Source organism: Apteryx mantelli, chromosome 8 (genome assembly GCF_036417845.1).
Source record: "Apteryx mantelli isolate bAptMan1 chromosome 8, bAptMan1.hap1, whole genome shotgun sequence".
Lineage (NCBI taxonomy): Eukaryota > Metazoa > Chordata > Aves > Apterygiformes > Apterygidae > Apteryx > Apteryx mantelli.
Genome location: NC_089985.1, coordinates 9,564,460 through 9,585,255, shown reverse-complemented (window position 1 = coordinate 9,585,255; position 20,796 = coordinate 9,564,460). Strand labels below are relative to the sequence as shown.

The following is a 20,796-nucleotide window of genomic DNA, read 5'->3' as shown; positions in this document are numbered from 1 at the left end:
TACCTTTTCATTTACACAGGCCTACCTTGACTATCCTTATCAAAAATATGTTTAAAAAAAGTTAATTTGGAAAAGGGATGCTTGTTTTTAGTCTTTTTACTGAAAATATACAAAGAGAAAACAATTGAAGAAAAAGCAAAGCAATAGCTTCCTGTTTATAAAAGTCAACTAAAGAAAAGCCAAATCAGTTTCACCACCAGTTAGTTGTGCATTCTGCAAGTAGATACATGCTGTTTCAAAAAGATTTCTACTTTTCGCTCTCCATTCAGATTACCTAAAATTTCCTTTTCCATCATCTTCTTTGACTTCTAAGGAAACACTGAAAGTGTACACATCACTATCTGGAGTAGGAAGAACAAAGTCCTTAACATGATCAGATGCTTGTTTGGAAGAACGTTTGAATGCTGTTGAGAAACTATATAAAATTCTGCTCACCTGCAGAAAAGCAAAAGAATAGTATTATCATCATAAATATATGTATTTTTTTGTAGCAATTGTGATGTATTATCTTCAGGAATAAAGTCTCAAGTATATGAAATTTTTTGAAGGTCAGGTTATCACTTCACTTTTCTGCAGAAAAAAAATCACTTGTTTTTTTTGTTTGGTTGTTGTTTTTTTTTAAATAACCCAAAGCATTCAGGTCAGGTTTATAACCAGGTAAGTTCAATAATACCTCCTATATTCATTCAAGTTACATTCACTTCTGATGTAATGCTTAGTAAGTTAATACTTATTACAAAATGGCAATGCAAATCATTAGAGAACCTAAATAACGCATTTTTCAAGTTGTATATTTAATAATACAACTTACAGTTTGTTCTGGCACATGTTGACAACCAAGGTTTCCCCTTTTTCAGCCTCTATTTGTCCACCCTACAAAATCCTTTTCTCTCTAAATACCATTTAGTTCTTCCTTAAATATCTAGGGCAATCTGAGTAAATGTAAAATGATCCTATGCAAGTCTCAAGGTCTGCCCTGCAACGTTAGTCTGAATCCCACCCAAATGAGAACCAAAAAACAAATTATTTGTCTTAAACTTAGGTTCCTGAATTTTTCCTTTACAGAGTATTTTGGTATTTAATTGAGATACTAAACGAAATTTTTAGGTTTAATTACATTAATATTCATATATGACTAGCTGCACATCTGTAAAATCCATTATATATATGTGTCAATTTAATCTTTCAAGGTAATATATACCATTTACACATCTGGAATAACTTTTTTTTTATAAACACCCCTTCTATCCTTTTCGACAAGTCATCAGAATATAACATTTCAGACTTACTGCCTCTTTAATCTCACAGGAGAAAACATGAATCTGGAACTCTTCTGTTCCGCAGCTGCTTTCAGTAAATGCAAAACAGTCGCTCTCTGAACTCCCATTTCGTCCACGCACACAAAACAATACCTTGTAGATTGGAAAAGAGGCTAACTCCACATTGCTCGACTGATCTATTATCCTGTCGAGGGAAAGAACAGCACAAAAAGGCAGTCAAAATAAACAGACCTACCTAAAAGATCTTTCTGCATTTAGATGAACTAGTATCTAAATTAGATAATCAAGTATCTAAAACTCTAACTGCTACTAAATTCAAGTATACAAGAGGGGCAGTAGGGACAGACAGGCAGGGCTTTCCAAACTTAAGATGTGAATATTTTTGGTTGCAACACTGTCCTAATTTTTTTTTTATATTCCATAGGAAGAATATAGTACCTCCATCTATTTCATACAATAACACTGAACATCATTGCTCTGCAATCTTTCACGAGAAACAACAGTAGGAATGTAGAAACCACAACAACTGTGAAAAATGCAATTTCCATACAAAGAAGAAAATTCAACATTATAAAAGGATTAAAATCCCTGTTTAAGAAAGCATTATTTATCTAGGATTTAAAGCACTATATAGCTTAATAACGACTTGCTAACACATTAAGGTAAATATTAACCATAACAGCTTTGTTGAAAGTACAAAAGACGTAAAATCCAGTCTGCAGTCAACTTCTGAAGTATTGATTTATTTTGCCCTATCTTTTATTTTAAGCTATGTTATGGAAAGTAATACAGAAAATTATATCTACCTTTTCAAATGGATTTGTGCTCAAAGATATTTGAAGATATTTCCTGGTTCCCTAAATCATCTTTCTAATCTTGCAAAATTTTAAAGACCCACATGTCTATATCGAATATATTAACTCCCTTGAAACTCCTCAGGTGCCACATACTTTTGTCTGTTCTTTAATCAAATTCTGAAAAACATTTAACCATGCTGGAAAACCCTAGCACTGAAGAGTGTGCACAATCAACCTAAATAATGAAAATTGTATTTATGTTTCTTTAAGAAACACGCTACAAGAAAACTGTATTAACAATTAAAAAATAAACCTAGAAGCAACAGTGATAAGAAAAGATCATAGAGACAACAATCTGTGTAGAGTTCTATCAAGATGTAATTGCTACATTAAGGAAAAAAATGCCCCACCAGCTACATAACGCTCAGGGTTACCAATGTATTGCCTGCATATAAGGTCATGCTCTGCACCACGCTGTGGGTGCATCTGTACTCAACCACTCAAACTAGATCACTTTTGTCTCAGTGACCCTGGCAGAGTAGTTACCCAGGTCCTTCCCACCTAAATGCCATCTACACAGATCCAGACAATGAATTTCAAAGAACAGTTACAGCTGTGCAATTCACCTCTGCCTTTTGGCCACATTCACACCAAGTGTGACTAAGCCCCAGTTATTTGGAATAGAATCCAGCAAGCCCCCGAAAGGCTTCAGCGTACTGTAATGTTGGTGGGACATGTCAAACGGAACCCCAGGTGGCAACTCTCCAGATGTCAGGAAAGCAAGCATTCCTCAAAGATGACACTGATGTCCCTTGAGCTTTGATAGAGCCTATTACCTCACAGGTGAATTCACCTTTACAGTTCCATGCAGATTCTTGCAGTCCTTCGCTTAATGATTCACTACACAATTAAAGACCAAAGGGACTTGCACAGTTTCATTTGCAAGAAAACAACTTTCTTGAATGGCTACGTTGTCTCTGTAAATAGATACAGCACACCTAACACGCATGACAGTTGCCATCCTAAAGACATGCAGTGTAACTTCCAAATTCAAATGAAATATTGTCATAACCTCAAATGAAATCCTAAACTGGGTTCAAAGAGCAAAAGGAAAATAATATATGTGCTTGAAGGAAGTTCATTCTGTCTTTCTGGGCAAGATGACAGTCATCACAAAGGCCATTGCTGAAAAAAGACAAGGAATATCTTCGAAGTTCAAATGGCTGATTCATCAAGAAACTAAGGACAAGATTTAAACTAGGCTGACAATCCAGATCTCTCACCAAAATATCATAGGAAAGGGAGGAAACCTAATCAGGTCCTTCAGAAATCTCAGTGCTAGAGTGAAAGAATCTGGAATACTGAGATACTCTCTACTTCTGGATGCAAGACTGCTGCCAGGTGCACCATTAGTGCACCCTGATTAAGATCCCTGGACTCTCTCATCACTAATTAAGAGCCCCTTCTCAAAGGGGACACGTAAATGTTCTGTAGTATCTAGAGACGATCAGCATATGCATCATGAGGTAGGCACAGGGGAGACTTGGGTTTACCATAGGAATGTCTGGAAATAGAGACTGGCATCTCAAGCCCTCAGCAAGAATGGGAGGGTGCCTAAAAGTGAAACTCCCTCACCTAACTCAAGTCCAGCTGGATCGCTACTGTCTCAACTTATTTACCTTGTAAGTGATTACAGACTCTCTTATGGGAGAAAAGATACATCAGCCCTCCCTTTCCAGGATATCAGAAAGGACCCGACAAGATCCGTGAGAACACATGGCCCTAAAGCCAGCAAACAGGCTCTTGCTGATATTCAATACAGAGAAACTGATCCTTAGAGTAGCCCCACACCCAAAAGATGACTTTGAGCCTCATGCCTCATTTTCAGGATACATCAGTTTGAAATGGCTCAAATCATGCTTCAGCATTTAAGGGCTTCAAGTGGGTAACCACAAACACGTGGACATGATGGCTGATACAGCACTTCCACAGATCAACCGCTTCCCTGTAAAAGGCAAACTGCTTCACTGTACTTCACTCTATTTCACTTTTTTTGAGAAGTAGTATTACTACCATGTTCTGTATCCTTATCCATAAGCAATGACCTGAACATGCAGACAGAAGGTCTGATAACATTTCTCTCTGCTTTGAGCTCCAGGAGACTGACACCTAGACCTGCAGGTACCTCAGAACTGCAGGGAGATCTCAACTCACTTGAATGAGCTCCCTAGACAAACAGGCATCTGTTATCACATTTGAATGAAGAAGCAAGTAGAAAGATATGCTTTTATTGACGTTGTATGACAACCACTCCCACCAACTATACACTGCAATATGTTAACTTGAGCATGCTTTTTGTTGCTTCACAGGAATTTCTTAAAATTAACTGCCTTCAGCAAGAACTTTAGGTGCAAATCCAACTATTTCATTTCATTGTGGGAGAACAAAGTCAGAATTTGACCTTTGTGTGTCTGTGCAAATAACAACAAAAAAATTGTTTATATGTTACCTTACAGAGCCTTCTGGAATATTTGGAACATAAAGTGTCACAGATAAAGGGGCTTGGCTTGAGGACTTCATAGCTGCCATTGCACGTAACGCTTCTGGTTCATTTCGAGGTGCAGACACCTTCATGCAACCTAAATAAGTCAGTTTGTTAAACAATACGCTGTCCTCTTCCGGGGGTTCAGTAGGGGAAGAGGGCCTTGGCGCAGAGATTTCTGAAAATGAAGAAACCATTTATTTAACCATTCTTCTTTCTTTTACACATTATTTTCTGAATGAATTCAATAGCAAAGTCATCTACTTTTCCTTAGCACTGAACTGAACTTCTCTTGAGGATAGACATAGGGGTAAAAAGTCAATAACAGTCCAGCTCCAACAGTGAAGAAAAAAAAAAAAGCCACACACTCAGCACCTTAATATTAATATGAAGTCTATTCTAATGCATGTTTCCATGTATTGCATAGGGGCAAACTGCCTTTTGACTTTATTTTTTTTTTTTAGCAGTGCTAGAATAGATTTTCCTGAAATTCAGTTCTCCAGATGTTCTTTATTTTGGTTTGCTTGTATCTACTTCAAATTCATATTAATCAGTTTGCACAATGATGCCTTTTTAATTCTCTTCTCTCCAATGCCTTTGTAGCTTCCGTAGAATTACTACATATGGTTCACTTTTCTGTGATAGCTACATTAAATGCATGAAATCATCAGTGAGCTATAAAAAATAAAAGGGGTATCTGTTTGCTCCTCTGCTCAGCAGAAGAGAAACATTCTTTCTCCGCTACCACACTAATATGGACAGGGGTGATCTGGGGGCAGGGGACATGTTTTCTTCTGTTTTTTAAAGGCATCCTGACATTTTGAGAAGTGGGAGGAGAGGTGGAAGTTATGAAAAACTCTAAAGTATGGAATCACAGAGTAATTTAGGTTGAAAGGGACCTTTGGAGGTCATCTGGCTTAAAACTCCTGATGAAAGCCAGATCAGGTTAGATTTGGACAAGTTTCATAGCTGGATCAGGTTGCTCAGGGCCCTGACCAGATGTGTTTCAAGTATCTCTGAAGAAGGATATTCCAAATCTCTCTGAGCAATCTGCCTATTATTTCTATTTCCTATGACTATAGCTAATATTTACATAATACTCCATTTGTAAAAGTTGCCAAATTTTTATTAGAGAGCAGGAAAAAAAATGTTCTTACAAACATTCCTTTGTTCATTCATGCTAAGAGTAATATTCTGTTTTAAGCACATCAGTCTGTAAAAACCACATCAAACAAGAAGCCAGTAAGGTAAGTTCTCAGATCATTCTAAAATACAGCATACATGTAATTAAAAGAAGGATGTTTCCATGATTAGTAAGCTATGCAGCTCATTCTAAAATGGAAAACTACTTTTTGACTTCACAAATAAACGCTATGGGAAATATCTGATATGATACCATGGAACTGCTCTGCATACTACTGAGGGAAAAAGAAATCTAATTAAGGCCCACAGCCTTGTATTTTAATATTAAAAAAGAAAAAAGTAACAATAAGAATTTTCCATTCTCATGTTTGGCTGTCAAAAGGTGACTGAAAAGACCCAAACTCTTTGGTAAATTATTCCTTTTTTATACCATGTCTCAGCGTTATTAAAAACGCTCCAGGAAAGCACCACTGAAATATCTTGTCTCAAAGCTCATCTATAGTGCAGTTCAGCAAGCTACCTGAAACTTAGTCTCACCTAGGGCTTGAGACACAATGAATATTATCTTGACCAAAACAACAGAAGAGCACAGGATATCAATGTGATAACAACCTATTCCTGTCAGTAATCCTATCCCGATCTGAAAAGGAGAGGAGGCCCCAGGGTATCTTCAGTACAGTTTCGAAATGGAGTCCCAGAAAGCCTTATATTCATTTTAAGATTAATTTGAAATTGCATAAAGGGAAAAGCTACCACTTTTGGGAGGGAGGGGGCCCTTTACCAGTACCTGAAGTAGAAGGGTCTAAAACAAGGTGCAGGGATGGCTGATTTTGACTTGCTGACACATCTCCAGCCGCCTGGCTGAAGGCATCACCGCAACCTTCCTGGTCAGCAGCACAGTTGTTCTGCTCTTTTTCAGAATCCCTCAGTATCTCTTCCATTGCCTTCTCCAGCTGTTCATCACCATTTGAAAACACCTGTAAGATGACAGAGATGACATTTTTAAAAACTACTTATATGAATATTATTTTTCAAACACACAGTCTTACTCATTGTAAAAGTTCAGAAATTCTGCTAAACAAGAGAACACACTAAGTAGCTATAAGATTGTATTATAATACAACCAAAATATGTCCATATTATTAAATGGAACTGACCGCACAAGGCCTCCAAGATTCATTGAACATTTGCAGACCGTGACTCATTATCTCTTCCTATGTAACTATGTAATACTACTAAAATTAGAAAAGAAGTTGCTATGTTAGTAAGCAACAACGAGTAAGAAAATTGTATATTTTTTTAAATTACTTATTAAATTCAAAATGGCAACAAAAAAAATAACGCTTACTTTGATGTCAACTTTTCAGGTATGCAGCATTAAAAAATAACCTCAACACAAACAAAAAAGTTGTGCTATGCTTGGGTAGTTTAAATGACAATGACCAAAATAAAAATAGCTACAAGTAAGAATACTTTAATAAGTAAATAAATCAATAATATACAGTATGTATATATTTGTATACACATATATACTTAAATATATAATTTAAAAAATACAGGCATCTGTGCACTAGTGAGGTAGTTATGGGTTTTTTTCTAAGATTAATTGGGAATAAGAGAAACACAGCATTCTCCAAGAAGTCAGATCTTTTTGAAAAGATGGTCAGAATTGAGTTTTGTTTCCCTTGGCAATTCAGTATTTCAACCAGCTCATGCCTCTGTGCCTAATCCTCACATCTCCTGAAGTTCAGCTCGCTGATCTCTAAGTGCTAACAGAAAATGACAGGCAACAGAATGACGCATTTCTGACAAATCAAAGGGACATTAGCTTTATAGACTTATCTATTTCTTACATAGTTCTCCATCTGTAGAACCAGAGTATCACAAGTGATTGATTATCTTAATATTCCCAATGGATAAACTGAGGCACAGAGAGGACAAGTAACCTGGCCACAGCTGTGTTCTTCCTCCTGAGTCACATAATATGACAATAGTCGAGCCAGACATTTGCATTCTAGTTTCACATGCCAGTCTGCTGCCCTTCCCACTAGTCAACATTGACAGCAATTTTCCCGTGATAAAGAGGATGCTAACATATACCTCAAAGCTTAGCACAGAAGTACACCGGAGCCCAAGATCCGAGAATCAACAAAATTCAGTCAAATATAATCCATAGTCTCATCCCAGTACATATAATACACATTCTCACTGTCAGCCCAATAACCATCCACCTAAAAACTACAGACCTCCCTTAAAATCTCAGATTTGTCTCTTCAGGTCCTCCATTCAAAACCAAGAGAGCAACAGCTTTGTCTTATAGAAAATTCTACTTTCTTAGCCATATCCAATACATTTCAGTTGTTTCACCTACCCTCCCACAAGTAGGAGGGGAACAAGTGTCAGGAAAGGGCAAGGAAATGGTCAGACATGTTCCCTAGAAAATATACAGCCTTCTACAAGTACTAGTATTTCAGACAAAAAAATGGAATGGCCAATACAAAGTTGCATCATGGATTCTACCTTCAACTCACACACCTCTTTCCAGATAGGATTACTAAAGCAGCAGCTAGTGTTTACATGCAAACAGAAATCATCAGTTTGCATAAATGTTCAGCAATTATTTAAAGACAAAGTGCTAATTGTCATTTCAAGGGGTGCAAATTCCTATTGTTCCAATAAATCAGCCACTGCAACTGAAATAGAGATGTCTAATGAACCAGTCAGCTGTTACCTAAATGTTAAAATATTTTGGCATTTGGAGGTAGAAGACTTTCAGAAAGTCTTAGTCGCATCTAAAATAGCACTAATGAAAGAAAACTAAATTAAAACACATAGAAAAGCAAGACTCAGTGTGGTCTATACCTATGCAACCTGTTACATTCTTTTATGAAAACAACATTCAGAGTCTCTGAACCCAAATTAAAGAATACTTCTTAAGCTTTAATCTGAAGTTGATCCTTCAAATAGAATTTTTAAATCCCTTTTTAAATGCATAAATTCACAGAATACTAACAAAGTTGACTCCTGAAGAAGTTACTGTAAGAACAACTGAACTGCCACTTTTGGTCAAACAGATTTGCTTAGTCTGAGCTGTTAATTTCACTGGTAATGAGCAATGACAAAAATTACTGTCCAAGAGTCTTTTCAAGCACGCACAAGTATCTTTAATTAAATATGCAAAAGAAGTTGCAACCTTTTGCTCAAGAGGAATCTTAACATGCATTTAAAATAAAGTAGTAGTAAACCTTTAGCTGAGGTTTTTCATCTTTTCCAGAAGACTCCTCTGACTGCTGATGAACCAGGACAAATTCTTCATTAATTATTGTGGATACAGTTTCAGGAACTCTACCAGCTTTGCTAAATGAAGTTTTGACTTCCATATCAGGTCTGTAGTCTCGTCCTGCCACATCAACCTAACAAAGAAGAAAAAATATTAAAGAACAAGTTTTGAAACTATAAATATGTTAAAAGGTGAAATATGAAGTTAATGTCAAGTAATACTTAACATTATATGAATATATAATATTTAATTACATTTCTCAAACCTTGATTTCATTGGTGTAAGAATATTTTTTTAAATAGCAAGTATGATTTTTATAATATCTATTTAAAAATCCTGTGATTTAACAGCAGACTGCTATATTTGAGTACTTCTCAGTAAATTATCATACAAGGGGAAGTCTATTTCAGAGCTTCCACTTCCTTTGTTTTTGATCCTCCAGAGCCTGCTCCCTCTACCACTCTAGTTCCTGCCTGTACAGATATATTTTGTAACTACACTGTGATCCATGTAGTGTGAAGAAGCAGATTATACGAAGACTAATTTTCCAAGAACTGCATATCAAAGTGCATACTATATATATGAAAATACAGTTAGCAATGGAGTATGTAAAAGAGGGGTTTTTTTATTATTATTTTTTCTCTGCATGTGAATGAAGTCAGCAGAGGTGATACTAAACCACAAAAACATGCTCCTTAGCAAGTTTCTCTCAAATCATCTACAGCAGAGTTAATCACACTAATTCAAAAAAAGTAGGCTATAGATATTGTGGAAATCCAGAACAACAAGTTTTCTCTTGTCTGCACAGATGCTAAAGAATATTATACTCAAACAAACAAGTCAAAATATTGATAAGTCTATACATACCAAGTTCATAAGAAATACAAAACCAGTACCATTCCTAGCACTTCAAAACAATACCAGCTACTGTAGGAATCCACTAAATAAAGACTATCACCTACATTAATTCAGAACATTTTCATTGATTCCCTGTGGAATAATGAATTAGAATGAAGAACATTGTATGCTGGATACTGCTTTTTAAATTGATCTGTGTTCTTCTGTTTTGTATGCTAAAAAAAAAAAAAAGAGAGAAAATGTATTTTCAGACGCTCTTGATAAGTAGCACGCACTTCTAGATATGGTATACTTCCATAGCTCAGTTTCCTGAGAAATATCAGCCTAACTGAGGGCTGGGAGTTAGTGTGCTTAAGCCACAGAGTTCTGGAGGGTCACATAAGGGAGAGGGAAACGAGCTGCACACCCTAGTGCCTTCTTTGCAAAGCTGAACACATCACCTTCACCTCGAAGCTGGGCACAAGAGACCCAAAACACTGTTCAGGCCCTTACTTAACACTCACCAGATGCAGAGTATCAGTTCAGCACAGTCACCTGGAAAGTGTCCAAAGAGCGGGAGCTCAACCAAACTCCTATCGTGACCAGTGAACAAGGACAGGCTTAGCTTCACATTGCCTTTCACAGTAGTGCCATGGCAGAAAAAAAGCTATGCCTGCTTCTCAGTTAAAGCTGTAAAATAGTAAGTGATCAAGAAAAAAATACAAATTTATATCTACCTACAGAGAACAAAAAACCAGCACTCTTAACAGAAAATATAAAAGACTTGCAAGTCCTCCGCCATTCTGAATGGGCATTATTTAAACCTGCAAGTCACCAGAGGCAATTGTCTGGTAGCTTTGGACTGAAAAATGAGTCTGGGAAATAGATTGCTTTCAATACAAAAATATTTTGTAGCATTTTTGTAACCACAGTCAATATGTTTTTGCTCTTTCAAAGATTTGGGCTGTTATAAACATTTATACATGCAAGTCTACAAAAAGTCTCCCTATCCTAGCCACAATTTTACCTGTTAATCCAGTGAAGGCATTATACACAGAAATGCTAGAGCAACTAAAAAACTCAGATTCTTCAGGTAACTGACTTGTACATAATGCAAGTCTTGTTAGAAGGCTGACATTAGAAAAAAAGCCACTGAACTACAGCTACAATATTTAGAGATTATAAATTTGGATCAGCAGTTTAGCTCTGATCACATCTCCAGACTAAAGTCTCACAAGCATGAATATTTTTCAGACAGATGATGTAATGTGAGCTCCACCCAAGCCTAGGTTATGGATTCACTGCTAAAATAAGTTTTGTTTCGGTGTTTTTAAGCATCTTTCCTTTAAAGGTCTTTCCAGACGGGGGAAAAAAAAAAGTCTTAATATACCATATTTTAGATGTTACAAACACAGTTTATTAACTCCAGGTATTTTGAACAAATGCCACGTTGTGGAACGTTACACAAGAGCTTACACATTATTTGCAATATACGGACAGTCAAGTTTGAAATGAATATTAATTTCAAAGTAAATCCTCAATACAAAAGTGAAGGTCCACTGTTATGGAACTCTTGGAAGGCAAAGAAAGAACATAAAATGATGCTGCCCAAATACAGCATACCCTGAGTAACCATTACCTCTGCAAATTTACACCACCAGTGGAGAAAACAGCAAAGAATAACAGTCAGTCCTGCTGGCCACAGCAGAAGCAAAGACCTAGTTTTTCAGAAGCCTCCTCCCCTCCCACCCCTAGACCTATCGCTGGACTTTGTGAAGACGACGAAGAACAGCCCTCACAACTCCTTCTAGCATATTTGCAGAAAGGAGGGATCACAAGAAATGCTATTTTGACATAGTTTTGTCTCAGTCTAAGTTTCATTCAGTGACTTTTTTGCACATACCTGTGGGAGAATGATTAAAAGAGAAAGGCAAACTGCTTACATTAGCATATCACTAGTTCTTTCTGCATCAAAATGAGGACTGACAGGCACACTGTGAACTAGGAAAAGTTTCTGTAGCAGTATTTTAACAGTAAAAATCAGGGAAAATATACATTTTTTAAATCTGAGAAAAAGATAACAGAACTAGAGAAACATGCTGAACTCCAAAATACCTGTTCTTGCCCTACGTGCATTAAGGCAGCTTAAGAGAAGTCCTATTTCGTAAGTTTTAATCAGAAGGACTAAGAAAATCTTATAAACACTAGCCGACTGCAAGGAGTTTCTCATTCAGTTCAGGCACTTAAAAGCACACCATACAACTTCTTGTGATTACATTTGAGTTGCAATGCCTTCAGTGTCTCTAACAGTGTACTTCGAGCTTGTCTTTAAGATCTGCTTAACTACCACAACAGGTGCAGACACACACGTTTTTCAGCCATAATTACGCTAGCTGAATAAATTAATCGACCCCAGACCAGTTAACTCCATTTTTCATTACTGCCTACTCCAACCTGCCATCAGAGTTATTCATGCGAATACTCCCTGTTCCATTTCAATCAAAACAAACTGCATTAGTTTCCATTTAGTAGTCAATTTTACTTTAGTTGGGATGAGTTAGAAAACATGCACACAAACAGGTCAGACATTCAGAAAGTAAACTCTTCAACCAGAAGAGTAACACTCTGTATTTGTTGGTCACACAGGTACAGTTAGAAGAACAAGTCTAAAAACACGCCTTGTCTTCTGCTAAGACAACCTCTTGACATCAACCTCAGAGAACTCGCCATATGAAAATTAAAAGCAGTACTCTAGACTGCTCATGGAAAAAACGTGTATTATAAAGATGAAAGTCTCAGAGTGAATATACTCTTCATTTCCTTCCCCATTCTAGTCACATGCTATTTAGAAAGCAAAAGCTATACATACAATGCAGTATGACCAGGCTTTGATCAAAAGCAGTTTTTAAATGCCATAGACAAACTCAATTTCAAAGATCACAATCAAGACATATTTTAAATTCAACAGCTTGAGTAAGGCTAATGTCAGAGCTCAGGAATATAACTGGGAGTTTCAAGGCGTTTCAAGATTATTATGATTCGTACCGTATTAAGAAGTAAGCTACTTACAGGAAAAAAAGTTTCCATTTTACTACGTTATAAATATTTAAGCTTGAATACTTCAACTAAGCACTTGCAGAGAAAAGCAGTAAAGAGAGACTAAAACCCTCTTTTGAATGAATCATACATTAAGGTTATTTGGGGAAGAGAAGGAGTTGAACATCTGAAGGGGAGTTTTATCCTTTATTAACAAGAAAAAAGCAAGTGCATTCTGGACTTTCCAGTCACCTCTAGTCAGTAAACTAATGGTTATGATAGTTCCCTTTCATCTTTAGCTTTATTCCTGTTGAGGACATACTCCTTTTTCACTCATTACTCAGCAATGACTTGTAAATTTAAACTCCCCTTTTTCTTACAAAAGATAAAGAACAAATGACAGGTGTCACCAAATAGACTGGAGCAAAATCAAAGAACAGACCCCTATTATTAAACAAGCTTCATTTTTAGATCATCCTTTCAGAAAAAGAGCTGAAAATTAAGAGTGTAAGAATATATTCTTGATTGCTTTGGTCAGAACATACTAGACAGTTGAAGAGACGGAAGTCATGTTAAGTTTATTTTCTTAAGTTAGCAGCAGACTATCCTAGAGCTGCAGGCAGTCTCAGAATACAGATGAAACAGGCCTAGCAAATTTTGCTTTATTAGTTTAAAAAGTTATTGGCAGGGCAGTAACCATCAGAGAGGCAGTCAGGGACACAACAGTCAGTAAACATAATCCACCTCAGCCACTTTTGCATAAAGTGCGGTGGCTTAGCTCAAGCTGCTTGGGCAGCTGAGTTTCAAATGAATGACCATGGCTGCGAATACATGTTCTGTTCTGCCAGCACCGCTCCCAGGATAACAACCTCGCACCAGATGGTAACGTTAGTCCTAAACCACGAGAGCCAAGAGTCAGAGGGGCCCTTCCAACACCTTCAGGAAGACGACAACAAAATTTGCTTTGCACTTTTAAAGTTTGCTTTACAATAAGAAATACTGGAAGAATGCACTACTGCCACAAAAAAGTCTTATTTACAAAAGAAGCATCTTGAACAGTCACTCTTCCTTGTAGTAAAGCTTATTTTTCCTCCACACTTCAATCATCTATCCCAGACAGACAAAAACTCAGAAACCCAGGAATAGATACACATGAGGAAGTTTTCCCAAAACCAACTAAATAAAGCCAACTATATGATAAAAGGAGTAATATGAAAAAATAAAATAAAAACTTTGAAAAAAAACTTTCTGACAAACAGATTTTTCAGAGTAAGGGATCCTGGGGATACAAAGTAATTAATCAGACTGACCTAGCTTTAAAATAGGGAGGAAAAAAAAAAAAAGAAACACTTCCTCTGAAAAATATCTTAAGTTGTACTGATACTACAATGACTGAAGGAAAGTTGTTGCTTTTCTCTGCAAGCTTTATTGCGTAGTTTTGGAGAAGTCACTTCATCTTTCTGTACTTGAATTCCCTATGTTCTGCTTATACAAAATTCTGTATAAATGTGAACTAAGCCATTTCTACTTTGAATACAGGCCTTTTGGGGGCAGAGACTGGACCTTACTATACATACGTAAGGGGCTTAGCAATAGAAGGCCCAAACATGATTTGCGCAAATGAATATATTTTTCAATTAAGTTCTGATTTGAGTTTAGCTGTGACCAAAGCTGTTCTAGTTCAAACTAAAACAGTTTCTTGATAAGCTTGGTAGCCCCTAACTAGTTCACACTGAGAGGGGAATAGGGGGAAAATGATGAATAAAACAAGAATGGCCAATATAAGAAAGCATCTTCCACAGCAAGGACTTCGGCCCACCTAGCAGCTGCTCCATGTACTGTCCAGCAACGCACCACAGGTTCACTGCAATTCCTAAAGTAACAACAGTGGTGGAAGTTGAAGAACAGCAATTTCAGAGGACGCGTGTAGAGTCAGCACTGCATCAGATTATGGGAAACAGGAGGGAAATGCTTTTACTCCTCCTCTCCCTAACTCTTCCATGCATTTCATAGTGAATCCAAACACATACCACACGCACAGAAAAGTGTACACCTCCACAGCAACATACACACGCAGGATTTCTGGGCAGGGAAGCTCAAGACAGGCCACTACTGGCTACACAGTCACTGTCACAAGAGAAAGCGAACCAAAAGAACCAGAGGAAGGACCAACTGCTTTCCAGTCGCAAGTTGCTCTGCAGACCTGGTAAGACGCAAAAACTTCCCCATCAAACAGGACCCCAATAGTAAGTGTCAGTTTTTACACAAACCATCCTTCTGAGGCAGTCACCAGACATTTTTTGGTTTAGTTCCAGTTTGTGCTAAATACATTTTTCAAAGTTACTGCTCAAGTTCACTTTTGGTTCAGAAAAACATGATTTTTTTCTTTTAATTTTGTTTCAGTACTATACCCTAAGACAAACAAAAAGTTTTCATAAAACATAGAGCTATGAAGTAAACAGAAAAAGACAATAAAAAGATTAACTAATTAAGATTAGTGTTGATATGTCAATTTTTAGTAAGCAACAATAAACTTGTTTTGAAAGAAAGCTTCCTGTGTTCTTTCAGGGCAACCAAGAGCAGCTAATGCATACTTTTTTTTTTTTTTTTAATGATACAAACAAAAGCAGGTCGTGCATTAAAGATGAGCTTGCAAAGCTATACAGTTTGCCTGATGATCACAAAGCCCAAATAGGGTATTGGTAAATAAGTTCTATTTTCCTAAGATTCTTCAAGGGAATCTCTGGGAACTTTCTGAGGTGAGGGTCCAATACAGCTATGTTCAATGGGCAAATTTACATTGAAGACCATAGTCTCTGTTCCCTTCTTTGATCCACAGAAGACAGCGCATAAGAGGTGAGAGCAAAAAGAGCGTTAAGCTAGCCTGAAATCTCAGATGATATCTTACTGTATTTGTATACTGTCCTACTCAGATATCTAGTTTACTGAAGTGATTTGCATCACATGCTGACTTACGGCTTCGGAAACCAGAAGCTGAACACACGCTGACAGTTATACACATGCAGAAGTAACTGAGCGTCTTGATCACTAGGTGGTTTTTTGGGTTTTTTTTTTTTTTCCAGAAAAATGTGTCAAAACTATGTATTAGCATATTTCTCATCCCCATGAGCTTGCAAACACTAGTAAGAGAGGCATAGTTCCTCCAGAAAGCTAATCAATGCTTCAAATACACAAAGCTTTAGCTTTTCAATGCTTTTTGACTCAAAGACTAAATGACCTTATAAATTTCTTTATTGTATGTATGTTGTAGAGTATATGTTGAAGCAGCACAGCTAATCATATTCCAAAAACCCTTTTCTTTTCTATTGATTGGGCGGACACACATGCAGAAGCAAATCCTAAATTTCATACATTTTGTTTAATCTCACTGACATCAAGAGCACCAGAATTTCACCCTTAATCTCAATTTCTCTTTAGTGTAATCTTTAACGAAGAAGCTAAGTATCTATTGTTTGCACTAACTACTGATTTATTATCCATGAAATCTTTCCAGTGTCTTATCTCTGGCAGTAAAAGCTTATGTCAAGCACACATGGGGGGGGGGGGGTAAGCATTTACTTAGCTTACCAGTATTGTTTTCTGAAAGAAAATAAATCTAATATGAAGAGATGACTGCTTTATCAGTTTACTTTAAAAAATAAAAATCTTAATTCTTCTGGTTTCCATGAAAGCAATGTTAAGAGCCAAACCTTAAAAAAAGAAAAGAAAAGAAAAGAAAAGAAAAGAAAAGAAAAGAAAAGAAAAGAAAAGAAAAGAAAACACCGTACAATTAAAAAGTAATCACATAGCTTACTTTGGCAACACTGTCACCTCTGTGAAAGCAAACTTCTACCATGTATGGCAACAACAAATAATTGGTCCGTTTGTGGACAGCAGACTGTTTAGTTGTTGTACTGGGTGCCTAGATACAGAGACTCTGCAGACTGTTTTTACACGTCAGTCTTATGCCCAAGGAATAACAATTTAAGAAAAATAGAATCAAGAGAAAACTACATTAGCAAGAAAATGTTTATTCTCCCTCAAAAACATACTACATCCCTCTCACATTAAAAGAACGCTAACCAGCACTTTTTACCAGGCCACATTACAACAAACACCTTAGCATTCACAAACGAGAGAAAAAGCTTTCCTGACTTGAAGCTTTAGATTATGTACAAGTCAGTGAACCACCTAAAAATTACAAAGATGTATAGTTGGGAGTCATTCAGGGAAAAATACTGTTCTTATTCATCTTAACTCTAAGATCGTTAGGGTGAAGAGCCCTTCTAGAGGAAGGGAAGGCACGTGGTACTGCAGTAAGACTCAGGCAAGGAAGCACCTGACATTTACAGCCAAAGAAGCCCCATGCCACTAACCTTCTCTTCAGCAGAGATTCTCAATCACTGCAAGACAAAGGCAAGGGAAGAGAGGCAAATTTAAAAACAAAACAAATCCACAAATCTGAACTCCTAAAATTCATAGGCTGAGGGGGCCACCACGAACACTAGAAGAAACATCACAGTAAGTTGCTAATTACAAAGGTAGCCCCCACTCAACACGGGTACTTTCTTTTTCTCAAACTCCAACACTTAAAAAAACAGAACAAAACAAAAAAAACCCACACCATTCAGGACAAGCTACACCCTAGACAAAACAGACTTAAAATAAGATTTGAGGGTTTTGTTTTTATAAAGAAACAAACAATTATTCAGGCCTAAAATTTGCTCACACACAAAAGTTACAAAGACGTGAGAAACACCAGTGGAAGAACAGAATTATTACACTAGCATATATGCCTCCTACTGACACATTAATTTAATCCATATTGCTTATAAGTTTAATCTATGCAAGCTAATCCAATTAAAGTGTTCAATCAATTTAAGAAAATCCATTCATTTCTTCTGCCAACTGAATTAAAAAAAAAAAAAAAAAAACTTTCTCCTCCCCCATCCCCTTCCACAAACTACACCTTTAAAAAAGGTGTAAATAAGAGGGCTTTCCCTCCTCTAAAGATGTTACTCGTGCTTATGCATATCTTACTAACAAAGTGGCACATATATATGTCAAGTTCCGGCAAATGAGCTTACTAGATAGGCTACAAGGATTTCACACAACTAGTTTAAGAAGAGTAGCTCATTCTGCCTCAAGGCTAAAACAAAGCAAACAGGGCAAATAAAGTAACCCTGTAGCAAGCCTTCACACTGCTTCCCTGTCACCACCTAAGCACTGCCATTTAGTCTGGTCAGCCAGTGATTCATTTTTAACTTTGGAAAACATGAGGTAGCGGCAAAAAATATCTAATTTTTCTCAGCTGAAGTTTGACAAGGCAGAACTTAGGTTTCTTATATTGTTCACTGCTATATGATGCTTACACAGGCAGCACTCAAATTCAATCTGAGTGTTAGCTGATTTTACTGAAGAATATATTTTATTCCAGAGGAAAGCAATGGCATAGGAGAATTGTTTGTTTTAAAGAGATTATTTCATGTTTTAATCATTAATAGGAAGAATAACAGTGTCAGCCTAATTTTGCCTATTTAACAACCTCTCTGTTAAAGAGATTGAATGTTTCAACCGGGTATTTTCTCCACGAGCTATTATTTCCAATAAAAGTTACATGACACAATGCAAAAGAGACCATATGGAGAAGCAGTATGATACAATGCAGTAGTGATCCTGGACACCAATCTTTCTCCTTTCCAACCCAGTGCTTTTAAAGAGTCACTTCCAACATCACTGAAACACAAGAGAAATCTTGTCTCCTTGTCTGGCACTGACTGCCTTCAGTGTTAGTACAATCTTTATTCCTCCCAGAGTCAGAATTGTAAGCTATGACAACTGGTCTCTTGAGATTTGCAACTTGCATTTGGGGAATATGAGGTTTGGCAGATTTAACTTGCAATGTTTTGCTCTTAACCACAGAAGCTACCTTTATACCATCTAACCACAGACAACATAGTCGCTATTTCTCTTAACATTTCTCAAAAACAGTTAAAGTGTAGTTAACCCAGCACTGCACAGTGGGATAGACTAGATGATTGTTTCATGACCTCTTGTACTTTCTTTAGTTATTTTTCTTACATCTTACTTCTTTCATTCTAACCATTGTCAAATGTAATCGTGAGGGTTGTAAATTAATAGCCACACCAGACATTTACTTGTATTATTCAGTCACAAATCTTCCAAAACTGCAAAAACTATGAGTTTTGATTTGGCAGCCATCTAGACTACTACTGCTTTTGTACCAAAATCATCTAATTTGAATGGTGCACCCAAGAATTCATAAGGAAGAAAAACATCCTTTACAATAGAAAACAAAACTAAGCTTCTCACTAAAAACAAATAAATATTTCCATAGAACTTTGCACCTTAAATCCTTTACAATCCAAACTAAGATCTTAAATTGTTACCTGCAAATTTAAATATTCAAATATAATCTGGAAAGATGAAGTGAGAAATCATGGTTATTTTAAAGACAGCTTAACTGGAAGCGAAACCTCCTTAAAGTAACAATGACTGCTTGAAATTCAGAAACTTGGACTATATAAAGGTATACATGACAACAGAAAACAACAGGAAATGGCCCTCTTGTCAACTACTGCCTGTCCTACCCCCAGGTATGATCAAGTGTCGGGCTGTAAATAACATTCTTATTTTCATTTGAACAGTAAATTCTTAACTTCCTCTGCACGCGGGAAGTAATCTGCTGGCATTGCACATTCATAGAGCAAATTATTTATAAAAATATTCTGAGATGCAGTTCTTCTGCTAATTCCAAAGGTCTTAATAGGACTAAAAAAAAAAAAAAACCCCACTCACACCAGAGAATGGAAATTCATAAAAGAAAATAAAATTCTTTCCTTCATAAAAAATGATCTTCCACTTGTAAGAACAAGATAGTAAGTAGGTAATCAGATATACCTGGTAATATACATTGCTATATCTACCTACTCACATTAGAATATAAAAAAATTAAGAATTCTTCACTTTATGATTTTTCCATGTTAAGTCTGAGGAATCAATACAATTTGCTTACACCATCAATCAATATGAGAAAAATGAGGTTTCCCCTCAACATGCAGATCAGCATTAATGCGTTTCGAAGTACCCAAACACTTCTAGGAATTGGTATGAGATGTGGATATGAAAGTTTCTGAAAGGTAGATACCAAGGAATAATGAATACTTTCCTTAATTAAAATGAAATATTAATTTTTTATGGCAATGAATTCTTCAGGAAGATTTATGTGTGTGATGAATTAAACTAACCAAATCATTCCAAATTCATTCTATAATTCAAGGCAGAACAGCTGCTTGGAAAGGCAATGTGAAAACTGGCTAATCCCTATACAAAAGCCCATTCATTCATAGCTAACAAAATGAGAAGAATATAATTGTGACCAAAAAAAAAAAGATATAAAGGAAGAATGCTTTAAAGTCATATGATCCTGCATCTGAAAAATCACATTAAAAAAAATGTTTCTATTGTACCACCTGAAGTTATCTTCAAATTCTAATCTAAGAATGGTCAAACCTTGAAGTGTCCAAATCTGTCACATATATATAACGTGTACTGACGGAGGGCTTCTATCAGAGAACGTCTGTTCTGCTCCTGTATGAGCTGGATTTTCAGAGGATGCTATTCATAAGGTTCCCTTCCAAAATATTTTTCATCCCAAGCTCTAGAAAGCTCAAGTATTGCTCAGTATTTCTTCCACAGACTATCTGTACAGAGGAGTGAGAAAGGGAATATACATGCATGCCCTTTTTCCAAGGCACAATTTTTCTTATTTCATCTCAGAAACACATAATAATCAGGATTTATTTCCCTCCTAAAGGACTAAAGAAAACATTGACTTCAAAAAAGATTAAAACTCAAGCA

The 20,796-nt window shown here is 36.5% G+C and overlaps 1 protein-coding gene across 5 annotated transcripts in view; it reads right to left on the bottom strand.

Annotated features, from left to right (window-relative positions):
• RABGAP1L (RAB GTPase activating protein 1 like) overlaps positions 1–20,796 on the bottom strand; it is a 273,751-nt gene that overhangs the window by 219,648 nt on the left and 33,307 nt on the right. For all 5 annotated transcript variants that reach the window (XM_067300572.1, XM_067300569.1, XM_067300568.1 and 2 more), the window contains 5 exons: positions 9,008–9,175; positions 6,550–6,739; positions 4,587–4,797; positions 1,290–1,464; positions 275–435 (listed from right to left, as the gene is read on the bottom strand). In XM_067300572.1, the coding sequence (XP_067156673.1) occupies positions 275–435; positions 1,290–1,464; positions 4,587–4,797; positions 6,550–6,739; positions 9,008–9,175 (905 nt within the window). The remainder of the gene's footprint in view (positions 1–274; positions 436–1,289; positions 1,465–4,586; positions 4,798–6,549; positions 6,740–9,007; positions 9,176–20,796) is intronic.